General features: G+C 43.5%; 1 protein-coding gene across 3 annotated transcripts; it reads left to right on the top strand.

The window, feature by feature from the left end:
- The first annotated feature begins 663 nt into the window (after window positions 1-663).
- Window positions 664-24770, top strand: CEP44 (centrosomal protein 44). 3 transcript variants are annotated; one of them, XM_069977806.1, is made up of 11 exons: window positions 664-1039; window positions 1777-1896; window positions 2843-2990; window positions 3817-3963; window positions 12628-12738; window positions 14059-14196; window positions 15697-15903; window positions 18451-18526; window positions 21684-21811; window positions 24001-24038; window positions 24333-24770. In XM_069977806.1, the coding sequence occupies exons 2-11, from the start codon at window positions 1808-1810 to the stop codon at window positions 24376-24378; spliced, it is 1128 nt and encodes a 375-aa protein (XP_069833907.1). In that variant the 5' UTR covers window positions 664-1039; window positions 1777-1807; the 3' UTR covers window positions 24379-24770. The 3 variants fall into 3 exon arrangements, with proteins under 3 accessions (XP_069833907.1, XP_069833905.1, XP_069833906.1); XM_069977804.1 differs by lacking the exon at window positions 664-1039 and adding an exon at window positions 1124-1395; XM_069977805.1 differs by lacking the exon at window positions 664-1039 and adding an exon at window positions 1403-1435.
- Window positions 24771-25035: the final 265 nt, after the last annotated feature.

Below are 25035 nucleotides of genomic sequence, written 5' to 3'. Positions count from 1 at the left end.
CAGTCTGCCGTTATATGTAGCGCTGCACACAGTCTGCCGTAATATGTAGCGCTGCACACATTCTGCCGTTATATGTAGCGCTGCACGCGGTCTGCCGTTATATATAGCGCTGCACACATTCTGCCGTTATATGTAGCGCTGCACGCGGTCTGCCGTTATATGTAGCGCTGCACGCGGTCTGCCGTTATATGTAGCGCTGCACGCGGTCTACCGTTATATGTAGCGCTGCACGCGGTCTGCCGTTATATGTAGCGCTGCACGCGGTCTGCCGTTATATGTAGCGATGCACACGGTCTGCCGTTATATGTAGCGCTGCACACGGTCTGCCGTAATATGTAGCGCTGCACACGGTCTGCCGTTATATGTAGCGCTGCACACGGTCTGCCGTTATATGTAGCGCTGCACACGGTCTGCCGTTATATGTAGCGCTGCACACAGTCTGCCGTTATATGAAGCGCTGCACAGTCTGCCGTTATATGTAGCGCTGCACGCGGTCTGCCGTAATATGTAGCGCTGCACACGGTCTGCCGTAATATGTAGCGCTGCACACGGTCTGCCGTAATATGTAGCACTGCACAGTCTGCCGTAATATGTAGCACTGCACAGTCTGCCGTAATATGTAGCGCTGCACACAGTCTGCCGTTATATGTAGCGCTGCACACGGTCTGCCGTTATATGTAGCGCTGCACACAGTCTGCCGTTATATCTAGCGCTGCACACAGTCTGCCGTTATCCAATCGTCTGCCGCCATATTGTACGCTATATGACGCTAGTTTTTACAAATCCGAGGGTTCAGGTTTGGCTAATGTCAACACTAACCAGGACGGAGTGCAACGTGAATATGTTGTATGATATCATCTCTAGCGCTAGCGCCCCCTATCCTCAGGATACATATCTGATCCAGAGGACACTACTGACCCACAATACATGAAGTACTGCATAGATGAAAAATCGCAGCCCCTTTACGGCTACCAGACGCAGCCAGCAGAACCATGATGAGACTGCACACAGATGGTCGCTCCAGCAGTCATGTGACCAGGTAACCCTCACACACATGCACACCCATTGATAATCCCCATAGCGCTGTATTAGCAGTGGCGTCTCATTACAGCTACAGCGCTCCATCCCGCTGCCGCCTCACACACAGCAACAACCGCCAAACCGTCAAATGTGTATAAGCCCCGCCCCCAGCTCCACCTCAGTCATGCTGCACCAATCAAAAACCTTCGTCCTGGCCAAATTGTCCAAGTAACTTGTAAGCAGAAGTGTCATTTGTGGAACAGAGGCGGTCTCTAATTGGTTGAAAAGATTGCGGTGGGCGGGGCTCATTGGGAGCAGTGACTTTCGGCATAGGAGAGCTGCGGTATTTCCGGAGCGGGCGACCGTTACCTGCCGGTGAGTGCTCGGTTATAGGGAGGGGACGTAGTAACAGCAGGTCAGCTGTTCTTACTGGGAGTTGTAGTTCCACCATGAGTGGAGTAGCGTAATGGAGCTGGTAATAAATGGCAGCATGTACTAGTAGGTGTATGTAGTGTCCCTGCAGGTGCTGTGTGCGGGATAGTGAGGGCTTACTGGAGGGAGCCATGGCCTTCATGTTATTGTCTTCTAGCATTGTGTATCCCTAGCCCTCTATTATACCTATCCTGCAGGGAGACCACCTGGATGCATTATATACAGTCTGTCCTAGCTTCTACTGGGGAGTATGGGATCCCAGTGTAACCAGTAAGGATGCAGGCTATACACTATACGCTGTTAATGTATCCTTTGTTGTTGCAGACTATTTCCCAGGCTGCTATAGTAGGAGAACATGACCACAGGGGATGTAAAAGGAGTCATCCGAAAGCTGGAGCAGAAGCTGAGGTTACTGAATTATCCCAGGGATGTGGACTACCCAGGGTAAGAGGGCGTCCTTCCATCCTACACACCATGGTTCCAGCCTCTCAGGTGCAAATGTATTGGGAAACTCTCAAAATAACATACCAAGGTATCCCTGCTCGGACAGGCAGGAGCCCAATTACTTCCATGGGCCGCGTGTAGTCAGCTAGTGACTATGGGACACGTGTATTCTAGAGCAGTGCTTCTCGATTCCAGTCCTCAGGCCTCACCAACAGGTCATGGTTTGAGGATTTCTCATACAAAGAACACCTGTGATAATACCTGATGCACTGAGTATAATTATATCACCTGTGAAATACTAAGGAAATCCTCAAAACGTGACCTGTTGGTGAGGCCTGAGGCCTGGAATTGAGAAGCACTGTTCTAGACTATTCACTTCAATGGGAGCTGAGCTGCAGTAAGCCAGCATGATCAGTACACAGTGTATAGAGCTGAGGCTTGTCTCTGTTCTATGTGTATGTGGGCAGCCTGGCTCTGACAAGTAGGTCCTCAGTAGTATGAATGAACATCAGAAGATCGTCCAGGTTCGGCCATGTGGTCGACCCGAATACTCGCCATACAACTCCCGGCGTCTAGAGAAATTGTATGGCGCCCTAGGGCTGCCAGGAAAACTGATACAGCCTATGCTTGTATCCATGTTTTTCAGGACTTCGCAGGGCGACATCCAACTTTTCCAGACGCCGGGAGTTGTATGGTTAGTGTTTGGATTAACATCCTGCTGTTAATATGTGCTTTAACCCCTCGCTATCATAGGGGTGAATGGTACCGGATCCGCAGCGGTTCTCGCTTCGAATCAGCAGAAGTGAGATCCGCTGTGGATCCGGTAGGTGTGAAGGCACCCTTACAGGGTTTGCTCAGCCAGACTGCCTATATTTACAAGGAGAACCCAGGGGAGTGCTGTAATGTGAAAGATTAAAAAATTTTTTTATTATTTATTGCACTGTAGGCTGGTGAAAGGAGACCCAGCAGCGTCGCTCCCGATTATCAGCTACACGTTCACAGGTTATTCCACGTACATTGCAGAGATATTAGTGTCCCTAGACATTGAGCTTGCTGCAAAGAGTGACCTGCGGTTTATTGATGCTGTCTACAAGGTACATTGTTTTTCTTTCTTAAGCTTATCAACAATAAAACTGTAATTTAGTATGTCAATCTGATTACGCACCTGCGTGTTTTATCATGGGGTTGTTTAGCTGAGCCCTCCCCTTCATGGAACCAAAACAACCCCATCAATGGGTTACTCTAGTATATGTAAGAAGAGAGTTCCCACTGCCCCATGCAGTAATAAATCCACAAACCTTATTAGTCCATCCACAGTATACTACTGGACAGAAGCATTATAATGCAGCATGTCCACTGTACACTGCGTTTTGGTCCTATTTATTGGGGTCCTTGAGTCCTAAGTAAGGACAAACCTCTTCAGCATTCCTACATGCGATGTCTGAACCAGACGAAGCCCCAGTCCAGCGATGCCAGAGGTGAAGGTTTGCAGTGTTCTTGCTGTGTATGTCTGCTCACCCTGGTGCACATTGGTTGCTGCTGTTGGTGTACTGTTGGGTGCAATTATTTAGAGATTCATGGAAGTTTTATAAGCCAATTGGCTGATCCCCAGAGACTGCTGTGGTAAGACAACTTTTATAAACTTATAGTGGTCAGGTGACTTTGACTGCAATATGGCCAAAGGTTACCACATTGCACTTCCTAAATCGTGTTTCCTCACAGCTAATGAAAGTGAATGGGGTCAAGTTGAAACCCAAGAGCCGCCACAAATCCGTTTAGAATGAATCCCCCTGTGATGCAGCATTGTCAGGCCAAAGACACCATGTCACCCTTATACTGGGGTTTCTTTAATCCCAATAACTAGGCTTCCTGTTCCACTAAATTCTGTATCTAACCAGTAGTGTCTATTTGTTATTGCAGGTTCTACGAGATGTCTTCCATTACAAGCCCGTATTAACAAAGCAGCAATATCTTCAGTGTGGATTTTCGGAAAGGAAGATGCAGACTGTCTGTGATATTATTGACTGCGTAGTTAAGAAGCACAAGGAAATTTCAGGTCAAAAGAAGGTATAGAAGTGTCTCTATTTTGTTTTTCATGACTTCTATACAGAAAAGCTGTTCTCTTAACCCCTTAACGACATCGGGCGTATATTTACGCCCTGATGCCGGTAAGGACGTTCAGAGCGGGGCCGCACGGCGACCCCGCTCTGAACCGCGGCGGTCCCGGGTGCCGCTTGTAGCCGGGGACCGTAGGTATTAGCGGGCACGGTCCGATCGCCGTGCCCGCTAATACAGTAATCAGATGCAGCTGTCAAACATGACAGCTGCATTCGATTACCGGATTCAGCTGTTCCCTGGTGTCTAGTGGCGGAGATCGCTCCCCCGGGATGTTATCCCGGAGGAGTGATCTCCGTTTCTGAAGCCGGCCGGGGACTGCTCCAAGATGGCGCCGTCCCCGACTCGGCACTCGTTTACTTCCGGCTGCAGCAGCCGAAAGTAAACGAGTGCCTATCTCATGGATCTCTGCAGCATATCTATGCTGCAGAGATCTCTATGAGAGATCAAAGCACTTACTATACTTATAGTATAAGTGTTAAAGTAAAAAAAAAAACTGTTGTTAATAGTAAAAAGCCCCCTCCCCTAATAAAAGTCTGAATCACCCCCCTTTTCCCAGGTTATAAATAAAAGTAAATAAATAAACAAACATGTTTGCTATCGCCGCGTGCGTAATCGCCCGAACTATTAATTTATCACATTCCTGATCTCACACGGTAAATGGCGTCAGTGCAAAAAAATCCCAAAGTGCAAAATTGCGCATTTTTGGTCGCATCAAATCCAGAAAAATTGTAATAAAAAGCGATCAAAAAGTCATATATGCGCAATCAAGGTACCGATAGAAAGAACACATCATGGCGCAAAAAATGACCCCTCACACAGCCCCATAGACCAAAGGATAAAAGCGCTATAAGCCTGGGAATGGAGCGATTTTAAGTGACGTATATTTGTTGACAATGGTTTAAATTTTTTACAGGCCATCAGATACAATATAAGTTATACATGTTACATATCGTTTTAATCGTAACGACTCAGTTTTACCCCAGGGCGAATGGCGTAAAAACACATTTCCCCCAAATAAATAAAATGCTTTTTTTTTTTTTCAATTTCACCAAACTTTGAATTTGTTTCTGGTTTCGCAGTGTACTTTATGCAAAAATTCAGCCTGTCATTGCAAAGTACAATTAGTGACGCAAAAAATAAGGGCTCATGTGGGTTTCTAGGTGGAAAAATGCAAGTGCTATGGTCTTTTAAGCACAAGGAGGAAAAAACTAAAACGCAAAAATCGAAATTGGCTCTGTCCTTAAGGGGTTAAAGGAGAAGTCCCACGGAAGTACAAAAACTGCAGGCAGGCTGGTGGGGGCAGTAAAACAATATCTCCGGCTAAATGATTACCCTTCAAGCCAATCAGCACTCGGGCGGGACTGTCACTGACTGGCTGAGTGGGTGATCGCTCAGCCGGGCCGTGACGTTTCAGCTGGAGAAACTGGGTACGTGATTTACCAGGTTTCTAGCTGAAGTTGACAGTCGGCTGATGTGAATGGGACCCAGGAGCTGCGCATCGGAGGCGTGGGGATGGGAGAGTTCAGTTGTTTATTAGTTTCCTGCCCCCACCAGCCTTTCTGTTGTTTTCTTCTTCTTTAAATATGCCACCCTTTCATGTGAGCGGCTTGCTGTAGTATTATAAATGATGACAAAAACATAAAATCTATGGAAACACCTGCAGGATCCTCAGACATCCTAGCCTGACTGGGCAAGCGGAGGATGCAGTGAGTGTGACGGAAAGCTGTGTCTACTCCTGGGACTGGTTAGCAGTCTCTGGTATATATGGTGCATGCATTGTTCAAAGTGATTTTTCTGCTGTTTAAAGTGTAACTGTTATTTCAGAAAACCTTTGACATGTCATAGAAGTTTGTCAAAAGTTTTCAAAAGTTTTTATTAGTTGGGGTCTTGGAGCTGAGACCCACATCAGCTGTTAATTCCAGCAGGTAGAAATGCAAGTTGTGCAATTTCTCTTGCACCCATGGAAAAGATGCTCCAAAGACCTTCTATGAATCGGTGGGGGTCCCAGCACCCAGACCCCCACCGATGAAAACTTTTCAAAATTGCTCAGTGTACAGTATTATTAAGTGTACTCACATTACTTACTGACAGCAGCTGCCTGTGTACCTCATAGAGCTTAAATCAGACTCCCCTCCGACAGGCTGTGCTGCCCTGCCCTGCGGCCAACATAGAGGAGCATGTGACCTTGCCCGTCCCCAGTGTCCTCTATAGACATATATAGGCTCAGTGGTGGACAATGGGGCATGGTCCTATGCTCCTCCATGTTGGCCATCTTATGGACAGAAACACCACAGAGCAGGACAGCCCAGCCTGAAGCAGGGGAGTGTGATTTTAGCTCTGAGGTACACAGGGAGCTGCTGTCTTTTTCAATTTATAATTCATTCTTTACTTTTCCAGCATGACTGGCACAGCCAGTCTGCTTGAATACAACGGCTGTGCCATGCTAGGACAATAGCACTCTTTGCTACCTGGTGTCCTGTTCGCATTATGACTTCACTACACAGGTGTAGAGGGTAAATTTTGCAGTTTTCATACCTATACCTATATTTCAAACGTCATGGTGCTTGTTCCAGTAAAAAAGTGATCTTATATCATCTGCGGATTGTACCACCAGGGCGGGGCTTCACAGTTGCAGCACCACTTAGCCCCACTCACATCGTCCCCATAGGCCTCACACCCTCGGCGGCCATTGGAACAGGGCAGCCTAAAGGTCAAGGCCCCACCCCCTGTAGGTTGGCCCATACCAATGTCCACTGAGGGGGCGGGGCCTATGTGTCGAGGACGTCACGGAGGGCTGGGGCCCACGGTGGCAATGTGGGTGGAGCTAAGTTGTGCTGTGGCTGTTAAGCCCCGCTCAGGTAGCACAATCCGCAGATAAAAGATCACTGGGAGAAGTATGTGTAGCATGTATAGTATGATCACTGCTCGCTCTGTCATTTGACCTGGACTGACTCCCAATGCAAGTCTCTGGGGCCATAGGGGTCTCATAGACAGAGTGTGGAGAAGAGTGTATAGCAGTACGCTTTTTCCATTGGTGTTCCTAAGAAATTCAAACGTTTTTATTAGTGTCAGGTAGGCTTTTAAGGTATGTCCCTAAAGGGCAAAAAAAGCTTCACATTATCTGGATTGCAAAATCCACAGGATCTCCTATTCAAAATCTGTAGCAGCAAATCTTCTCCAAATTGTGCAGTTTCCACTAGATTTTGGTACAGAATCCACACCCACTGAGGTTTTCTCAAAATTTTGTGTGAGAAACATGAACGAAATTTCTACAAATCCTCTCTGCATTAGTTCTACCATAATACACTGTGGACTTTCCCCATGCAGATTCACTGCAGAAAATCCACAGCATACCAGCCCTGCGTGAACATACCCTTAAAGGACAACTCCCATGAAAAACTTTTTCCCAGTAATTGAAGCACATTACAAAGTTATATAACTCTGTAATATACTTCAATCACCTATCTGCCTCCCTTCCCTGTCTTTTCCCCCCTCCACCCCCCCACCAGGAAGTGTAAGAAACTCCTTCATACCTAATTACTGTCGTCACCAGTCTCCTCTCTCAGCTCCTTCTAGTGACGATGAGTCATCAGCAGGAGGGCTGCTCTAGCTCCTGTCACACCAGCCTCCCCCTCCCCTGCCTGGTCAGGTGACTAGGCTTGCTCAGCTCCCATTGGCTGAGCAACTGTAAGCCATCTGTAATTCTGCAACTCAATAATGACTCATGACTGACTCGGCACATAACCAGCTACAGGACCCCCTCCCCCATACTCCCTCCTGCTGCCAAGTGGACTCAGTGAGTGAGTGATGTCACTTGCTTATCTTTCTCCTCACTTCCGGCAAGTCAGCTACACAGACGTCTTATCTCTCCCCTGCTGCCCTGACCTAATCCTGCAGAATGTACACTACAGTGAGGTGAAAGTATGTGTGTGTGTATATAGCAGCCTGACTGAAGAGAGCCAGAGAGGGGGTCATGTTTAGTGTATGATGGGAGTTGTAGTGAATGGAGGGGCAGGCACTTGCTGTGTCACAGCAGGGGGCTGGCTTGTCACAACAAAGTGCATCATGGGAAGCTGAAACCAGGAAGCAAGGAAGAAATGAAGAACAAGACTAGAAATCAGAAGGTACACAGACGGAGGGAAATTCAAACAGTGACAGCTCAGGAGGGATGGTAAGTATAAAAGCTAGGTTTCTGATTGGTTTTTGTTTTTTTTCCTTAGCGCGGGAGTTGTCCTTTAAAGAAGTAACAAGAAAAAGGCGCCCCTGAACCTGTGACCTGTGTCACCCACTGTTTAAAGGGGGGGGGGGCGATCTGAGGTTGTGAATTAGGTTTTCTTTTGCTTCTTCATGATCATTTATTTGTAACACCTTTAACCTAACCAGTGAAGAGCGCCTCCCTTTGGATTTGTTTTTGTTTTATTGTTTTATTGTTTTTTTTGCTGTAGCCAGGGAGCTGTAATTTTGTTATAAGATGGCCATGTGGTTGCCATTTTCCTATTAACCTTGCCTTATTATGGGGATGTATTCTACAGAGCAAGACTTCCACACTGAAATAATGCCAATGGCACAAGTATGTTTTTGTTTGTGTTACTTTTATGTCATTTTCATAGTAAGTTTAGCTTTTGGTTTTGCTATACATTCTTCCCCTAATCCATTCTGTCATCCTCCGGCCTGCACATTCAGGGCTCCAGACTAAAAAATTTACCTAGGAGCCATTGGCTCCTAACCTGAAAAATTTAGGCGCCAAATAGAATATTTAGTCGCCAACATTTTAAAACATGTAAACTTAATGTTAGGTTAAATGGGACTTACTGTGTGCAGAGGCCACGGCAGCATCCTCCTTTAGATTTTCTCTTTTCTTAGTTTGAAAACGTTCAACATGGAAACTTGCAACTTGACAACCATATACAGTCTGACTCAGTACTTCAGCTTCACTTGGCTAGCCTTTTAATGAGGCTTACTCTTCTGAACTTGAACTTAAAAGCTTGCAACTTGACAACAATATACAGTCCACTAGAATGTGTGAGGTGGTCTACAAGTCAGGTTCTGAGTCAGTGTATATACATACAGACACTGAGGGAAGTGGTATTGTGCAGTCTATACATACTGACACTGAGGGAAGTGGTACTGTGCAGTGTATATACATACAGACACTGAGGGAAGTGGTACTGTGCAGTCTATACATACTGACACTGAGGGAAGTGGTACTGTGCAGTGTATATACATACTGACACTGAGGGAAGTGGTACTGTGCAGTGTATACATACTGACACTGAGGGAAGTGGTACTGTGCAGTGTATACATACAGACACTGAGGGAAGTGGTACTGTGCAGTGTATATATATACAGACACTGAGGGAAGTGGTACTGTGCAGTCTATACATACTGACACTGAGGGAAGTGGTACTGTGCAGTGTATATACATACTGACACTGAGGGAAGTGGTACTGTGCAGTCTATACATACTGACACTGAGGGAAGTGGTACTGTGCAGTGTATACATACAGACACTGAGGGAAGTGGTACTGTGCAGTGTATATATATATATATATACACACACACACACACACACACACTGAGGGAAGTGGTACTGTGCAGTGTATATACAGACACTGAGGGAAGCGGTACTGTGCAGTGTATACATACACACACACACACTGAGGGAAGTGGTCCTGTGCAGTCTATACATACAAACACACACTGAGGGAAGTGGTACTGTGCAGTGTATACATACAGACACTGAGGGAAGTGGTACTGTGCAGTGTATATATACACACACACACACACAGAGGGAAGTGGTACTGTGCAGTCTATACATACTGACATTGAGGGAAGTGGTACTGTGCAGTCTATATATACAGACACTGAGGGAAGTGGTACTGTGCAGTCTATACATACCCCCCACACGCACTGACTACCGCACCTGGACGCCATCACAACAGACACTACCAATCAGCCGCCCAGGCCGCGGTCCCCCCACACAGATTAGTGGCCGGCCGCCACCCCTGCCGTCCCTCCGGTTGTACTCACACACACTATCCACAAATTGGTGCCGCTGGGGTTCACTTGAAGAACCGCCGGGTGAGGAGAGGCGGGAGAGAGGCGCTGGAGGAGTGTGGCGCCTCTGCGGCCGTCCGTCCAATGAATGACGGACGTGCTGGATGACGTCACTGGAGAAGCGTGTCCCCGCACACGTCATCCATTCATTGGACGGACGGCCGCAGAGGCGCCACGTGCTTCGGTGCAGCGTGCGGAAGTCCTTAAAGAGACAGCCGCCGCCGGGGCCAGTCGCAAATGGCGCCCAGATTAATAAATCTGGGCGCCATTTGCAAGATATCAGTCGCATTGGCGACCATTTTGGTCGCCATCTGGAGCCCTGACATTCCATACACAGGGCAGGAGATTATGGAGCCAGTGGTTTTCCTGGCGTGAATGGCACTGGTTTCAGATCAGTATCACTATTAGTCTACTGTTTGTCTGAAATCCTGGAAAATGATTTATTTATTTCCACCAGAGCCAATTCTACAGCGTAGTGACAATAAATGATGTCATGGAAGGGGGACTTGTAGGCTGATGAAAATATAAATCTACCCAGAAGCAGATATTAACAGAAGATACACAAACCAATATCCTATGGAATGCAAGTGGCAGCTGTTTCCCAATAGACTCTCATTTTCCAGGCAAATCTTAAGGCACTCCTATCCTCTAAGCTGTGATCCTTCTGTGTCTGTGCTGTGTCAGTGGAATATGTTGGTATTCAGCCATGCTCTGTCCTAGACAGCTAGGGTATGTTCACACTGAGGAATAGGTGAGAGATTTCAAGTGGAATCCACATAATTTTACGCGTATTCCAGCTGTAAAATATGTACAGAGCAATGTCCAATTGTGTTCAATGGGATATCTACTCTGTTGTTCACATAGCGGAATTTATGTTTGGTATGTCCTGCCGCGGACTCTTTTTTTTTCGCTCAAACAATTGACATGTCAATTCTTTTGGCTGATTCTGCTAGAGAAATCCCATAGAAGTCGCTGAGGCTTTCTGCTTTCGCTTTCTACTCTGCTTGAATTCCACGCCTGTTCTGCCAGAGCTGAAGAGGAAATTTCAAGCAGAAAACTTTCCTCTTCACTTCCTTGCCTATTCCTCAGTGTAAACATACCCTTCGAAGAAAAGAAGGATGTTGTATAGAGATGAGCGCACTTGTCAAAAGTTCAGGTTCACACAAACCTGAATGGTCAGCATTTAAGTCCCACTGTGTGGAGAAGTTGGATTCAGCCTGAAAAACATGGATACAGCCTACAGCTGTATTTGTAATGGGAACTTTTCAGGCACATATATCAGAGGTAGATATATATCCCCCCTTGTGTTTTGTTTCTATCTTACTGTATTTGCCTATAAATGGGCAGAATCTTCAAGCTTTCAGTGTGTTTGCGCTGTGGACGCCATCAGAAAATAGTGTGAATTGTAGATTACAGGCTATGGTGCATGAATGGCCACAGATACAGAATAGCAGTATAGAGAGGTGTGTGACTATATGAGGTGGAGATCCTTTACTCACAATGCTTGTTTGTACAAGGTGTTCTGGCGTCCAGAGTGTGTGATGTGATATACGTCTGAATCATGCTAGCAGGAATAATTCAGGAATCATTACAGTATATTAAGAGCTGATCTTCTGGCACTTGTTATTGCTGGGTATACAGTGCTCTCGATGTATTTTAGATTTTATGGTTACGCTGAAGAGCAGAATATGCTTAAATAGGATCCCAGTGTCAGATCCATGAGTCATCCTCTTCCGTCACTCTGTTAAAATGTTATTTCTGTTCCATTGTGTCAGTGTTGTGCTGTGTTTTAGCCCAAGCTAGAAGTGGATTCTGAAGTAATAGGATATATAAAGGGACGACTTGTACTTTCCCTTCCTGCTGGATCCACTTCTGACTTTGGTTAAAACAACAAAAGGCATCAAAAACTGCAATGGTCCTCAGGACTGTAGTCCCCCATTTTTGTCCCCAGGCAAGGTTTGTGGCCTTGCTATACTTTATTACGGTACTTCCCCTTTGTCTTTGTTTTGTCATTTCAAATGTAAAACTTTTCAAATTTGGAGGGCGGGGTGTATTGTATTAGAAGGCTACTCCTGACTTTTAAATGTTTTATATATTGATGCCCTTATATAGAGCGTAATAAAGAGCCTGTTTCTTACCTCGCCACTCTCCCACAAGGTCGTCCTGCTTTCTTTTGGATCCCCTGCTGCTTCCAAGACTGACTAGTCCCACAGTAACAGTCTGCTCAGCCAATCATTGGCCACAGCACTTTTCCCCTTTAAGCAGTGATTGGCTGGACAAGTCTGTCCAGGAATTGGTGGCAGGAGATTTCAGCAGGAGAACCTGGAGATGCCACAGGAGGACCCCAAAGGAGCATGGTGAGGCAAGAATAGGCTCTTTATTATGTTCTATATAAGATCAGCAATATATATGCGTGTGTGCTGGTGTACTCCTTAAAAAAGTTGTGTAGTATTTGACCAGGCCTTGAACAAGTCCTATAATTTTATATGCATTCACATTTGTAAGCATTTTTTCTTATTATTTCGTTTTGTTTTTGTTTGTTTTTTTTCTCTCAAGGCTAAATTGCAACCAGGGAAGAGACTAGCTTGTATAAAAGAGAAGTGTGAAGTGTTTTATCCTGAAGAGACTTGTGTGCAATCCTTAATAAAGCCTGAAAAAGAAAATTCGGTAAGTAGTGGGTAGTAGCTATATTCTGGATAGAGGGCTCGACTATCATTACTTTCTTTGTGTATGACTTTTGATCAGAAAATAATGGTGTATCCTGTCATTTTCTGTGGGAATGCTCTCTAGTAGACTATTTTTATATTTTTTCTCCTTATATTTTTGCAATGTAGTACTATTATTGGGGCCCATTCTTCTGCAGTCTCATCTTCTGTGTAATCTATTTTGCCACTTACTACACTGAACTTTGTTGGTGCGGGTGAAAAAGGGCAGCACAGTCTGTATGTCGTCTGTCATCTTCCAGATGCAATTTTTAACCAGCCTTAAGGAGTATCATTATCTGGAATGTCTGTCATTTCTACAGAAACTACGATATCACAGCATGGGATCCATTTCACTGAACCTTACCTGCTGCATGCACTTCTATGCAGCTTTACCTCTTTCAAAGGGCATAGATTTTACAAAATTTAAAGGAGAGAAAGACATTGTCCTTACCGTCACCTAAGGCAGTTACAATTGCCACTACTATTCCTGCATTTTATTCATGTAGTAGGGTCATGTGACTTTAGATGAGCTACCATCTTGAAGAGACTCTGTCAGTAGGTTTATGCAGTCCTATCTTAGGGTAGCACACAATAATGACAGAAAAGCTAAACGGAATGATGTATCACTTTCATTGTTCTGTGCAGCTGATTCAGAGATATCCTCCTGAATAACATGGCTAATAATTAGTCCTCTCCATTATAAACATGAGCCCAGTAGTCCTGGATATTCATGAGAAGCAGAAAATACTGCCCACCAGCTGCTGATTGCCTATTATCTACCCTTGCTGTGTATAGGCAGTCAACTGTCAATCAGCAGCTGAAGGGTAAGGAAGGGGTGGGGCATGAATCCTATTCTCCTGCATATTAGGAGAACAGCTAAACTGAATGATGTAAGTAATACACTGATCTGCTCAGCAATTCTCTCACCAGTTTATGCTGCAACTGCTGTCATACATATTGAGTCTTTGATTAGAGGCAAGAGATCTTTCTCCCGTGTGTGGATCTGCTGTGTGCAGAATTTCCTGTGTATTTATTATATGTAGCGTTACACCGCCTTTCTCATGTCATAGGAATACGCTAAAATTCTGTAGTGAGTGTGAAGACAAAGGTTTTGCGTCACTGATCTGACACTTGCCTCATTTAGATAGGATTTGGAGTGCAGTGTGAGGATACTGTGCCCCTTCATGGACCCAGTGCAGGTGGTGGGGGACACAGCGTGAAGGTAGAGAGACTATAGCAGTGTTCCCTATGTACAGTACTAATGTACTTATGTCTGTCACAGAAAAAAATCCTGGTGGAACGTCATACAGGGACGGACCTTCATCCTCGGTCTTCGCCTGTGGTTAGTGAAGAATATATGTTGAAAGCAGAAGATGCACCTGCATCCGATTGTGAAGATGAGGATGTATGCGAGCATGAGGTAAGATAAATGAAGATTATAAAGAACTTTCACTGGAAGCAGCTGGATCTTTACTCAATTTAATACATTTCTCATATATACTTTTCTTAGTGACATTCCACAATAGTAATAAAATCCCCAGCAGCTTCCCAGTTATCAGTCGACATCTGCTGCTCTATTTTCAGATTACCCAGCAGACACAAATATTATATAATAAGCAGCTAAATGAATGAGAACGTCCACTCCTGCAACGTCCTGCAATCGTGAGACTTAACCACTTAACCCAATTTGATGTCCAGGGACATCATCATGAGTGAAGGGATGTACATGTATTGCTGTGCTGGCTAATTAACCATTTAAATGACCACCCCACCAGCGCCCAATGCCTGGGGAGATCACTTCTTCTTGCTAGGCTGGGGCTCTGCGCTGCAATGATGCTGATCCTGGCTCGGCGCTCGTAATCGAGCACTGATATCTTAGATCAATGCAGTACATTTGCACTGCATTAATCTCTGAGAGATCAGGGGGACTTCAAGTTACTGTAAAAAAAAAAAAAAAAAAAAAAAAGTTTTCCATTAGGAAAGCTTTAAGGATAGTAGTATCCTCTGAGGAGGGTTATTTATTTGCATTCCAGTAATGCATTAAATAAAGCCTAACCTGTATTACTCTGAGCTAGCTTCTGTAGTAAAGGTCTTTATTGTGTCTCCTTCATAGAGCCTCGTGTAAGGCACAGCTTAGAAAATAAAATGGGCATCTGGTACCTTTTTTTTTTCTTTAAACCATATTTTTTTTGAAAATTTTTCACAAAGGGAATCATGTACAGAAATGAAGAGTAAGAGAATCATTATTCAGTGAGAGAACACATTTGAACAGTCCAGTGTTTAACAGCACTTTATTGCCGTTTGCAAATGGTATAACAGTATACATACTAGAGTATGTGCAGGGTAACAGAAGTAGGTGAGGTCTCCATCATTATGACAGTAAGCGGACAAGAAACGTAAGCCCAGAGAAGATAGTCAGGAGCAAAGTGTGCTTCATACTGTAGTAATAATTTACCAGGTAGCATTCAGTGAAACTAACCATAAACAAAAAGAAGACAGAAAAAAAAACTGAAAAAAATTAGCATAGTCCACACTAGAACAATGTTGTTTGCGATAGTAACAAATGTCTTTTTACCTAGTAGCCAACGGTATGTCAGAGTATCTTGGTGAGAGGAGTGTAGGGCGTTGAGTGTAATGCAATGGGCCACAGACTGCGGGATAGGTCATGTGTAGCGGCGGTGTCTGTACATAGTCCCTCTCCAAGGGTGCCTAAGTCTATTAGAGTGAGTCTACTGGTACCTTTTTAAGCACTGTTTTTATAAGTGCCCTTCCTCTAATACATCACTTACAGGATCTACACTACAAGATGTCAGTGACGGTAGGGATCTTCTAAATTGCCCTGGTAGTAACACAGGCAGTGTAACAGTACAAGCTAATGTGAATATGCTCTGTGAAATGTTAAGCAATTGTTTCATCACAGGTGACAAAGGACACACAGATAGATTTACTAAAGGCCCAGCTTGCTGAATGTCAAGAGAAACTTTCTAAGTTTGACTGGATGGAGGACAGACTTCAAGCACTGGAGACCAGTATGAAAGGAAAAATAATCATTGATGAAACAGACTGGAATAACCTCCTTAGCCGGGTTCTTCTGCTGGAAACAGACCGGTTGTTGCAGTTAAAAAAGGTTTGTAGCTTATTGCTGACAATATAAGCAATTTGGTGCATTGAAGCAGCATGACCACGTGACCATCTGATAGAAACAGCTGTAAACGAAATATTTTTTTCCTGAATCATCCTACTGGGTAATGCATTGATAGCTTAATGCTATACTTTGCTATGAATGGTGACCTGTATGCTTCCTGTCGATGCTTTCTGATAGGTGACTTGTCTTCTCGAGATCTCGGGGGGGTCCCAGCAGTCCCACCCCATCTGATCAGATTGTTATTGTAGATGGGAGGATAACTTTGTAAGTTGGGAAAACCCCCTTCAAGACCAGGCTAATTGTTTTTTTCCCTCCGTGTTTAAAAGGCCGTAGCGCTTGCATTTTTTCACCTACAGACCCACTGTAGCCCTTTTTTTTTTGCGCCACTATTTGTACTTTACAATGGCAGGCTTAATTTTTCCATAAAATATGCTGTGAAACAAGAAAAAAATTATTTGTGCAGTGAAGTTGAAAAAAAAAAAAGAATTTGTTTTCATTGATTTATTCTATGGTAAAACTGACATGTTATCTATGTTACTCACATCAGGTTTTTTGCGCTTATGCCGTTTACCATGCAAGATCAGGAAAGTGATAATTTAATAGTTCGGGCGATTACACGCGCGGCGATACCAAATGTGTTTATGTATTTATTTTTATTTATTTATAAAATGGGAAAAGGGGGTTGATTCAGACTTTCATTACGGGATTTTTTTTTTTTTTTTTTTTTTTAACTTTAACCTCTAACCTTTAGTCCCCCTGGGGGACTTTCAGTATTACTGCAGTGATCTCTTAGAGAGATCATTGCAGTATACTTTATACAGCATTGATCGATTAGATCATTGCTGTATTAGTCTGGTCTGCAGCAGACCAGACACATCGATTGCCGAGCCGGGATCAGTGTCAGTGCGATGCTGAGCCCCCTCTCGTTAAGGAGAAAAGATCTCCCCTCCGTGATTGCATCTAAACACCAGGGATAGGGGGAAATCATACGTTTAAATGCAGCTGTCAGTTTTGACAGCTGCATTTAAATGTATAATTAGCGGGTGTGGTCTGATTGCAGCGGTACTGGGCTACAAACAGCACCTGCGATTGCGGCGGTTCAGAGTGGGGTCAATCCAGGATTAGAAAAACATAACTGCTTTTTTCCCCTAAAACAGTGCTACACCTGTCCCCAGGTTGTGTGTGGTATAATTTGGCTCTATTTCAGTGGAACTGAGCTGCCTTTCTCTTTCACCCTGCCCACAGTTGCTGCAGAACATTGCATGACAAAGTAGATTGTGTGTCAAAAGCTACTGTATTTATTCCCTGCCTGTTACTCTGCCTGGTTCATTTTTTAGCCAAAGGCAGCCTGCTGTGATCTATAAGGGCGGGTTCACACTACGGAATTCTCGCGGACAATGTCCGCGGGATTCCGTCAGCTGTCCGCCCGCACATCTGGGCGCCTTTCTGCCGGCCCCATAGACACCATTCTATGGGCCGGCGTATTCTGCTATACGCTGAAAGAAGTGTCATGTCACTTCCTTTAGCGGATCGCGGAATACGCCGGCCCATAGAATGGTGTCTATGGAGCCGACGGAAAAGCGCGTGCCCGTGCGGGCGGACAGCTGACGGAATTCCGCGGACATTGTCCGCGAGAATTCAGTAGTGTGAACCCGCCCTAACAGGGAGATGGTGGGTTCGCCCTAACAGGGAGATGGTGATGTAGGCTGGAGGGGCTGGTCAGAGGTGGTGACATCATTTGGGCGTGGGCTTCTATTCAGAGACTAGATCCTGCCACGCCTCCAGAGAGGGCAGAGGAAGAGGCGTAGTCTCTGGAGGGAAGAGTCGGGAAGCTGCTGAGACATCCATGCACTGAAAATGAGAGGACTGCGCAATGTCCTGTCAGGAGTATTTTAAGCAAAAACATGCTGAGGCCATTACAATATGTGATATTTTATTAGTAAGTTATATATCTTGGGATACTGACACCAGAGCGCACCCTTAACCCCTATCCACAGCGATTTCTTTAGCAGTCCCATTGTGTGAATGGTGTGGATGCCACTACTACGCTATTCACTTAAGGCAGAAGGAAATGTATTTGCAACTATAGAGAAGAGCCAGGGCTGCCAGAGTACATGCTGCTCTTACTTAGCAGCTCCCTGTTCTGTTATATAAAGCGGGGTACAGTCCGGCTGTCCCCCACCCCCCCATCTATGACATCAGGCATATGGACAGTGGTTGTCTTCAATTTAGTTTGCAGCTGACCCGCTACCTATATTTGATTTCATACATACATGTAACACAAGGAAAGATGATCCTGCTGCTTAGTATTTTAAATAAAGATAGTTTCATTTTAAGAGAAAAAGCATCTAAGAGCTATGGCAGATAGCTGCAATGAATCGGCCTAGTCATTTCATATGCTTTACAGGGCTTTGTATGCTTGTTGCATAGTCTGGAATTTCCAATAAATGACCCCTCATTCTTCCCAATTTTTGTAACATTTAGAAGTTATTTAATTTTATACAGAAAATTATCATTGAATCTTTCCAGAGAGACTTAACATCTGAGTTCACATCCATAAGTGAAGAACGTACTTCAAGCAGAATAACACATGATCTACATCCCGGTGAGTGTTGTGTAATTTTTTTACATTGTTTATTATAAATATATAGTCAAATGAAGACTTACCGCCACAATTGAGCCCACGGGTGCCGCTGGTAAGGTGACGGGAGGTGCCGCGGATGAGCCCAGTGGGGCGAGCGAGTCGCGGGTGACGAGTGACAGAGGGGGCACAGTCAGGGGTGAGCTTTGGGGCTGGGGGGGCACATGGTACGGGTGACTGGGGTGGCTACAGTTAGAGGAGACAGTGACAGCTGCACTGACTGTCTCCCTCTATAACAGCAGCCATCAGTGTCCTCCTTCGCTTCAATTTGGCTGGGTTAGAAGCCTAACCCGGCCCATTGAAGAGGAGGACACGTGATGCCGTCTCGGAGGGTGCGGGACAGGAGCAGGGAGCGGTGTCGGAGTGGACTGAGGTTTGTTGATTCTCTGCATTCCATGTAAGTGAATGCATCTAGATAACAGCAAAACTGTGCAAAATCCATAATACATTGATATTGGAAAGATGGAAAGCAACGGGTGGGCAATGTATTAATGCAAAAATAATTTGGGGGGAATACCCCTTTAATTTCTGACTGCATATACACGTGCCAGCACGTCCTGCGGCGGGTAGGGGAGGTTAGAAAGGGGTCACTCCATGACCCTGCTCTGAGCCCGTGCCTCCTGGCTGCTATCTGTAGCCGGGGACCAGGGGCATTGGCTAATTAAGCCATTCAAATGCAACTGTTAAAGTTGACAGCTGCATTTAAATGGCTTCTGTGCCCAATCTCTGGTGTCTAGTGTGGGGGGGGGGGGGATCTCATTGCGGAGGGCAGCTTCCTTCTTGCCGAGCCAGGCCTCAGCATCGGAATGGCGCTTATCCTGGTTTTGGTAATCCATAGATCTGGGCTGCAGCAGCACAGAGTGAATTGCTAATTTTCGGTCAAATGACATCCAGAAAATTTGTGATCCAATAAAATGTGATCAAAAAGTTGCATATACGCAATCAATGTACCGAGTACAGATCCTGGCGCAAAAAATGACACATCACCCAGCCCCATAGACCAAAGGATAAAATCGTTGTAAGGATTATAATAGAGCAATTTTAAGGAGCATTGTTTTTTTTTTTTTTTTAAAAAGGTTTTAATTCTTTTAAAACCTTCAAATAAAATAAAAGTTAAACAAGTTGCATATTGTAATTGTACTGACTAAAGGAACATAGATGACATGTCAGTTTTAAACGCAAGACCCACCCACCCTAAATCAAAAGAATTGCACTTTTTTTAATTTTTCACTGCACAAATAATTTTTCCAGTTTTGCAGCTTATTTTATGAAACAGATTAAGTCTGCCATTGCAAAGTATAATTGGTGTTGCAAAAATTAAGGGCTCGTGTGTCTGTAAAAGAATCTGTTGCACTTAGTTTGCATTATTGGCAAGACCATTTTAGCAACCAATGGTAGAGGGTCCTTAGTGACTTCTTAGGAATTAGAGATGAGCGAACCGGTTTCGAGTCGATCCGAACCCGAACGTTTGACATTTGATTAGCGGTGGCTGCTGAACATGGATAAAGCTCTAAGGTTGTCTGAAAAACATGGATACAGCCAATGACTATATCAATGTTTTCCACATAGCCTTAGCTTTATCCAACTTCAGCAGCCACTGCTAATCAAATACCGAACGTTCGGGTTCGAGGTTCGCTCATCTCTATTAGGAATACAGGACAGTAGCAGGAAAATCTTTAGTCTGGAGGAAAGAAGAGAAAGGGGGGGGGGCATGATCAAAGCCTTTAAATATTGTAAGAGCTAAATAAGGTTTAGGAGGTAAATGTTACTAATACTGATACTAAACACAACAACGAGGACATCTGAGGTTAGTAGGGGGAAAGATCACAAGCAACATGAGAAAATATTACTTTACTGAAAGAGTAGTAGATGCTTGGAACAAATTTCCAGTAGATTTGGTAGGTAAATCTAATACAACTAAATGTAACCATGTCTGGGATAAACATATATCTATCCTAAGATAGGAATATAAGGGTGGACTAGATGGACCTGGTTGTCTTTTTCTGCTGACAATCTTCTATGTTTTGATGTATAACATTGATATTTGTGGATGCAGTAAATATAAACTAGCCTATTGTGCTGCTTCATTGGGCAATTGCCCATCACCCCATCAGTGGTATAATCACATTACCCAAATGCCGGGTTGTATTCTTCCTTCCTGTGACAGAACGTTTCCCTCTGACTGCATTATGGCTGCCCTGCCTCTTCCCATTCACGCAGGCCCCTTTAGATCGTCCTTCCCACAATGTATTCTTTCTCCTGCAATCAGGTTTACAGTTGGCAGATTCCAGTAATGGGGCATAGTCTGTTATTTTAAAATATGCTTTGCCCCCTGTATTAGTTATAGCAATGTACAAGGGAAGATGGCTAGCCACACAGTGGGCTGTCAGCAACATATGTAGGCTGTGGGTTTGCCAATCATGACCTACTGGGTGGCTGCATGACCATGACGCTGGTATGATGCTAATGTCATAGTTACTTGAGCACCACTGCCTGCCAATGTCAGCATTCTAGACTTTCACAGCGTCCTTACACCACACACACAGCTTTGAGTAAATTTACACCACTGACCCAACAATATGTTTTCTAACAGCAATCTTGCATGTGCAAAGATCCAGATTATAATTTTGCAGCTTGTTGTAGGCTGTTTGAGTTTATTAATCATTTTATATTTTACATTCAGTAGTGCAGGTCTTTTATTTTATGGCATTTGTCTGAACATGTAACCTATCATGTAGTTCTACTGCCATCTACTGGTGCAAGGAGAAATCTCTCACATCAAGTATTAGTACTTAACATTGAGTGTGTGTGTTTATGACAATCTATTGAAGGAACAAAGTATCAGTTTTTATGTATCGGCATATAACAGTGGTTTTCTTATTGCGGATTGTGATCACCAGCACATTCTTAAGGTTACAGATTTGATTATCTTGTCTGGGTCACTAGGTAGTTCTTTGTGTCTGTTATTTAGCTGTAGGAATAGGAGAGCACTCCAGCTTGTCCAGGAACTATAGGACTCTGTATAAACAGTGTAACGTCCTCTCCAGTACTAAATAAAGTGGTTTGATGACTTACCCTTTAAATAGACAAAGGGTTTTTAAAAGTGAATGTTTGTTCACAGATCTGAACATCAAGGCAGATATTCCAGAAAACAATCATCATTCGTCTGGATACAGCTCTCTGCTTTATACAGACTCCTCTCCCACAGCTATGGATGTGAATTATAGCAACCTGACAGAGGACTCTGAGGTACGAAAGACTGCAAAATGTGTGAATTCCTTTTTCAGGATCAAAAGAACGTGTCAGCATTAGTGGTCAAAGATAGGCTGTAACACCTGCTGCATTGCCTGTTATTTAATATATACAAATGGTATAAATCATATGGTACTGCAAGTAGTACTAAGAAGCTGGGATATGGGGGATAGCTTAGCTAATACTTGCTATAACACTAATTTTTCTCTCCTTAACTAAACTTATAGCCCTGAATTGTTAATAGGAAAGCATCATGAGAAAATTACCTGTTTAACCCCTAAGAGCTCTAACTTTTATTTTCATCTACAGAGCCATGCGAGGGCCTGTTTTTTGTGTGGTGATACAAATTATTTGTAGGTTGAAATAATAATTAAAATAAAAATGCTAGTTTTCAGTTCACTTTACAGTAAAACTGACATTATCTTTATCTTCTTCAGGTCAGCTGAACAAAGTTTATCTTTTGTGTTATTTTATTAGTTCCTGTGAGACAACCTTTAAATAGCAAGTTCAGTTTTATCGCAGCAATTAAGGGATTAAATGACCGGCATCAGTATAACTGATTTCTGTTATTGATCGTGAGTGTTGGCTGCTGATTGCAGCTGGTACTTACTGTCTAAGGCTATGTTCACACTACGACCATACTTTATGCAGCGTGGAACATTGCCTACATTTCTATGGGATCCCGGCCAGAGCGTATACACATCGTCAGTGACATGTCAGTTTTGTGCGGCAGCAATTCAATGAATTGCGGCCGTAGGAAACCCTGTCAGTTCACACAATGAAGCGAGCGGCTCCGGCCGCTTGCTTCATTGTGTGCTGTGGGAGGTTCTGATGCGGGCGCATCAGAACCCTGCGGCTGGAAAGATCATCCGGCCGGTACTTAAGTTCCGTGACCCGGCCAGTCTCATACGTAGTGTGAACATAGCCTAAAGGTGCCTTTACACAGTGAGATTTATCTGACAGATTTTTAAAGCCATAGCCAGGAATGGATTTGAAAAAAAGGAGAAATCTCAATCTTTTCTTTATGACCTGTTCCCCGTTTTTGTTCTGTTCCTGGCTTTGGCTTCAAAAATCTGTCAGATAAATCTCTGTGTAAAGGCACCATAAGTGAGCTTAACTGCTGAGCTTGCTACATTTGTTCCTAAGTGTGCATTCCCGCAGTACGTGGTGGCTATTGGTGTTACTTTTTTATTTTTAAAAACTATAGGTCTCTGTTGGTTCGACTAGCTTTGAATATAGGGAACTTTGTAATATACTGTATGTTAACAGAGAAAAATGCCTCTCTACTTACCAGGCTACTTTTCCAACATAATATACCTAACCCACAAAAAGGTCCATTTAAAATACAAAGCATCCTGCAAACGCCAACCTTTCATAGAGTCATATTGATGTCATAAGTGTCCTTTCAGGATAAGTTGTCCTGTGTGTGTACATGAGGAGAAGCACTATGTCTGCCCATGACTTATTTTTATGGCATTTTTCAGCAGATTTCTGCTCTGCGAGTTGTCTTTTAGCTCTTTTCCTGAGCTAACTACATATTGTTACTAATAAATAAAAGTCCATGATTAACCGCATTTTCTGAGTGGATACCAGTTAGAGAGGGAAGATGCTTGATAACAGGAGACTAAACCATTTTTGTGTGTAATATATGTAACACAGCTTCTTATATTCACTTGTACTATCGATCTATGCAAAGTTTCTTGAAACGTTACGGCTCCCTATATGCAGTAATGCAAGTCAGATTTATATATTTATAGCTGCTGCCCCCAACTTAAGAACTATAAAGAAAAAAAAAAAATAAAAAATCCCCCCTGAATGAATTTTGCGTGTGTGTGCAACTAGTACTTCGCTCTTGGGGTATGTTCACACTGCGGAATCTGTGCGGCCGTCACTTGAAGTTCCGCCTGTTCCAAAGACTCAATGATGTTTGCCAGCGGATCCTGCCATCCGCCCAAAGAATTGACATGCTTGAAGAGTCCGTGCGGATTCCACAGTAAGAACCTACCTTTTCTCTAAGGGCTTCTGATTTGTTGCCAAACTGGAAATAACTATTGGAGCTAGGAATACCCCTTTAAATGCAAATTAAACTCATAAATTTGTTCTGCTGTTCAATTCTCTTAATTTATTTTTTTGATCCGCTGAAACTGTATGAGGTATCATAGTAACTTCTATATATGTGTCCACAGGAGTGCATGAAACAAAAATTGGACAGAATAACGAAAATGTAAGTTCACCTATAGTTGTGTCATTGTAGCTAAATATGTGCATCAGGATTTATTACAGTAGAATGCGCAATGCAATTTATTACACCTGCAGAGATCACTGAATGAAATACCACACCATCCGGCCATTTACACTTGTTAGGAGGGAAGCTAGAGGCCTATTACACAACATATTGGACCCATTCCAGTATAGCAGGTCAATATAGCCATTTTAGATCAGGACCAACATGTGATATATCCATCAACGTTATGTGTCTTCTGCTTTTATAATGTTCTTTTCTCTGTTCCTTTCTTAGGTTGGAAGAAACTTCTAGACTTCTGAAATATTCTGATAGCTCGTAGCATTGTGGACTTTCTTTTCTTTGTACAATGTACATGCTTTTTCCTTTGGAAATGTATAAAATAAAGTATTTTTCTATTCATGCCCCTTTTATATGATGTCTTAGGTTATTTGTGACATATTTATGTCTTTTGTATCACCTATCAGGTCATAGTTTGCATCCTGCTTACATAGAACTCTGCTCTGATTTCTATTATTCATGGATGCTGACAACTGGCCATCTGTCCTGGGGAGGTTGTAAGGAGAAAAAGTGAAAGTTCTGTGACTTAAGTAGTAACATAACTTGAAATGTATCGCAAAGTTATTAAATACACGTTGTGTGATATTTTCTCACCTTGCCCATATGTTGCACAGCTTTTTTTTACATATGAGTATGTACCAATATAGAGGGCTCTCTAGAAGCAGGTGGTGTGTTACAAACACTGTCAAGACATATGATTTGTGCACCTGTATAAATTGTACGTCAACATTTATTGCTTGAATCTATATATCATATTGATAGTAGGTCATCGCTGTAAAAAACCTAGTAAGGTAAACCTAATAGTAGAAAGCAGTCTATATGCATAGGAAATACATAAAAATCACATATAAATGCCTAACTAGTATAAAGATAAAAATGGATAAAATCTATAAGATAAAATAAAAATTGTGTGTATATG

This window comes from Dendropsophus ebraccatus, chromosome 7 (genome assembly GCF_027789765.1).
Source record: "Dendropsophus ebraccatus isolate aDenEbr1 chromosome 7, aDenEbr1.pat, whole genome shotgun sequence".
NCBI lineage: Eukaryota > Metazoa > Chordata > Amphibia > Anura > Hylidae > Dendropsophus > Dendropsophus ebraccatus.
The sequence above is the reverse complement of the archived record's forward strand: the minus strand, read 5'-3'. Positions and strand labels throughout refer to the sequence as shown.

What these genes read in the sequence shown, in the direction of transcription:
- CEP44 (XM_069977806.1), top strand. Translation starts at nt 1,808, where the DNA reads ATGACCACAGGGGATGTAAAAGGAGTCATCCGAAAGCTGGAGCAGAAG. An exon ending in AGGGATGTGGACTACCCAGG is followed by an intron (nt 1,897 to 2,842) that starts GTAAGAGGGCGT and finishes ATTGCACTGTAG; the next exon opens with GCTGGTGAAAGGAGACCCAG. An exon ending in AACACATGATCTACATCCCG is followed by an intron (nt 18,527 to 21,683) that starts GTGAGTGTTGTG and finishes GTTTGTTCACAG; the next exon opens with ATCTGAACATCAAGGCAGAT.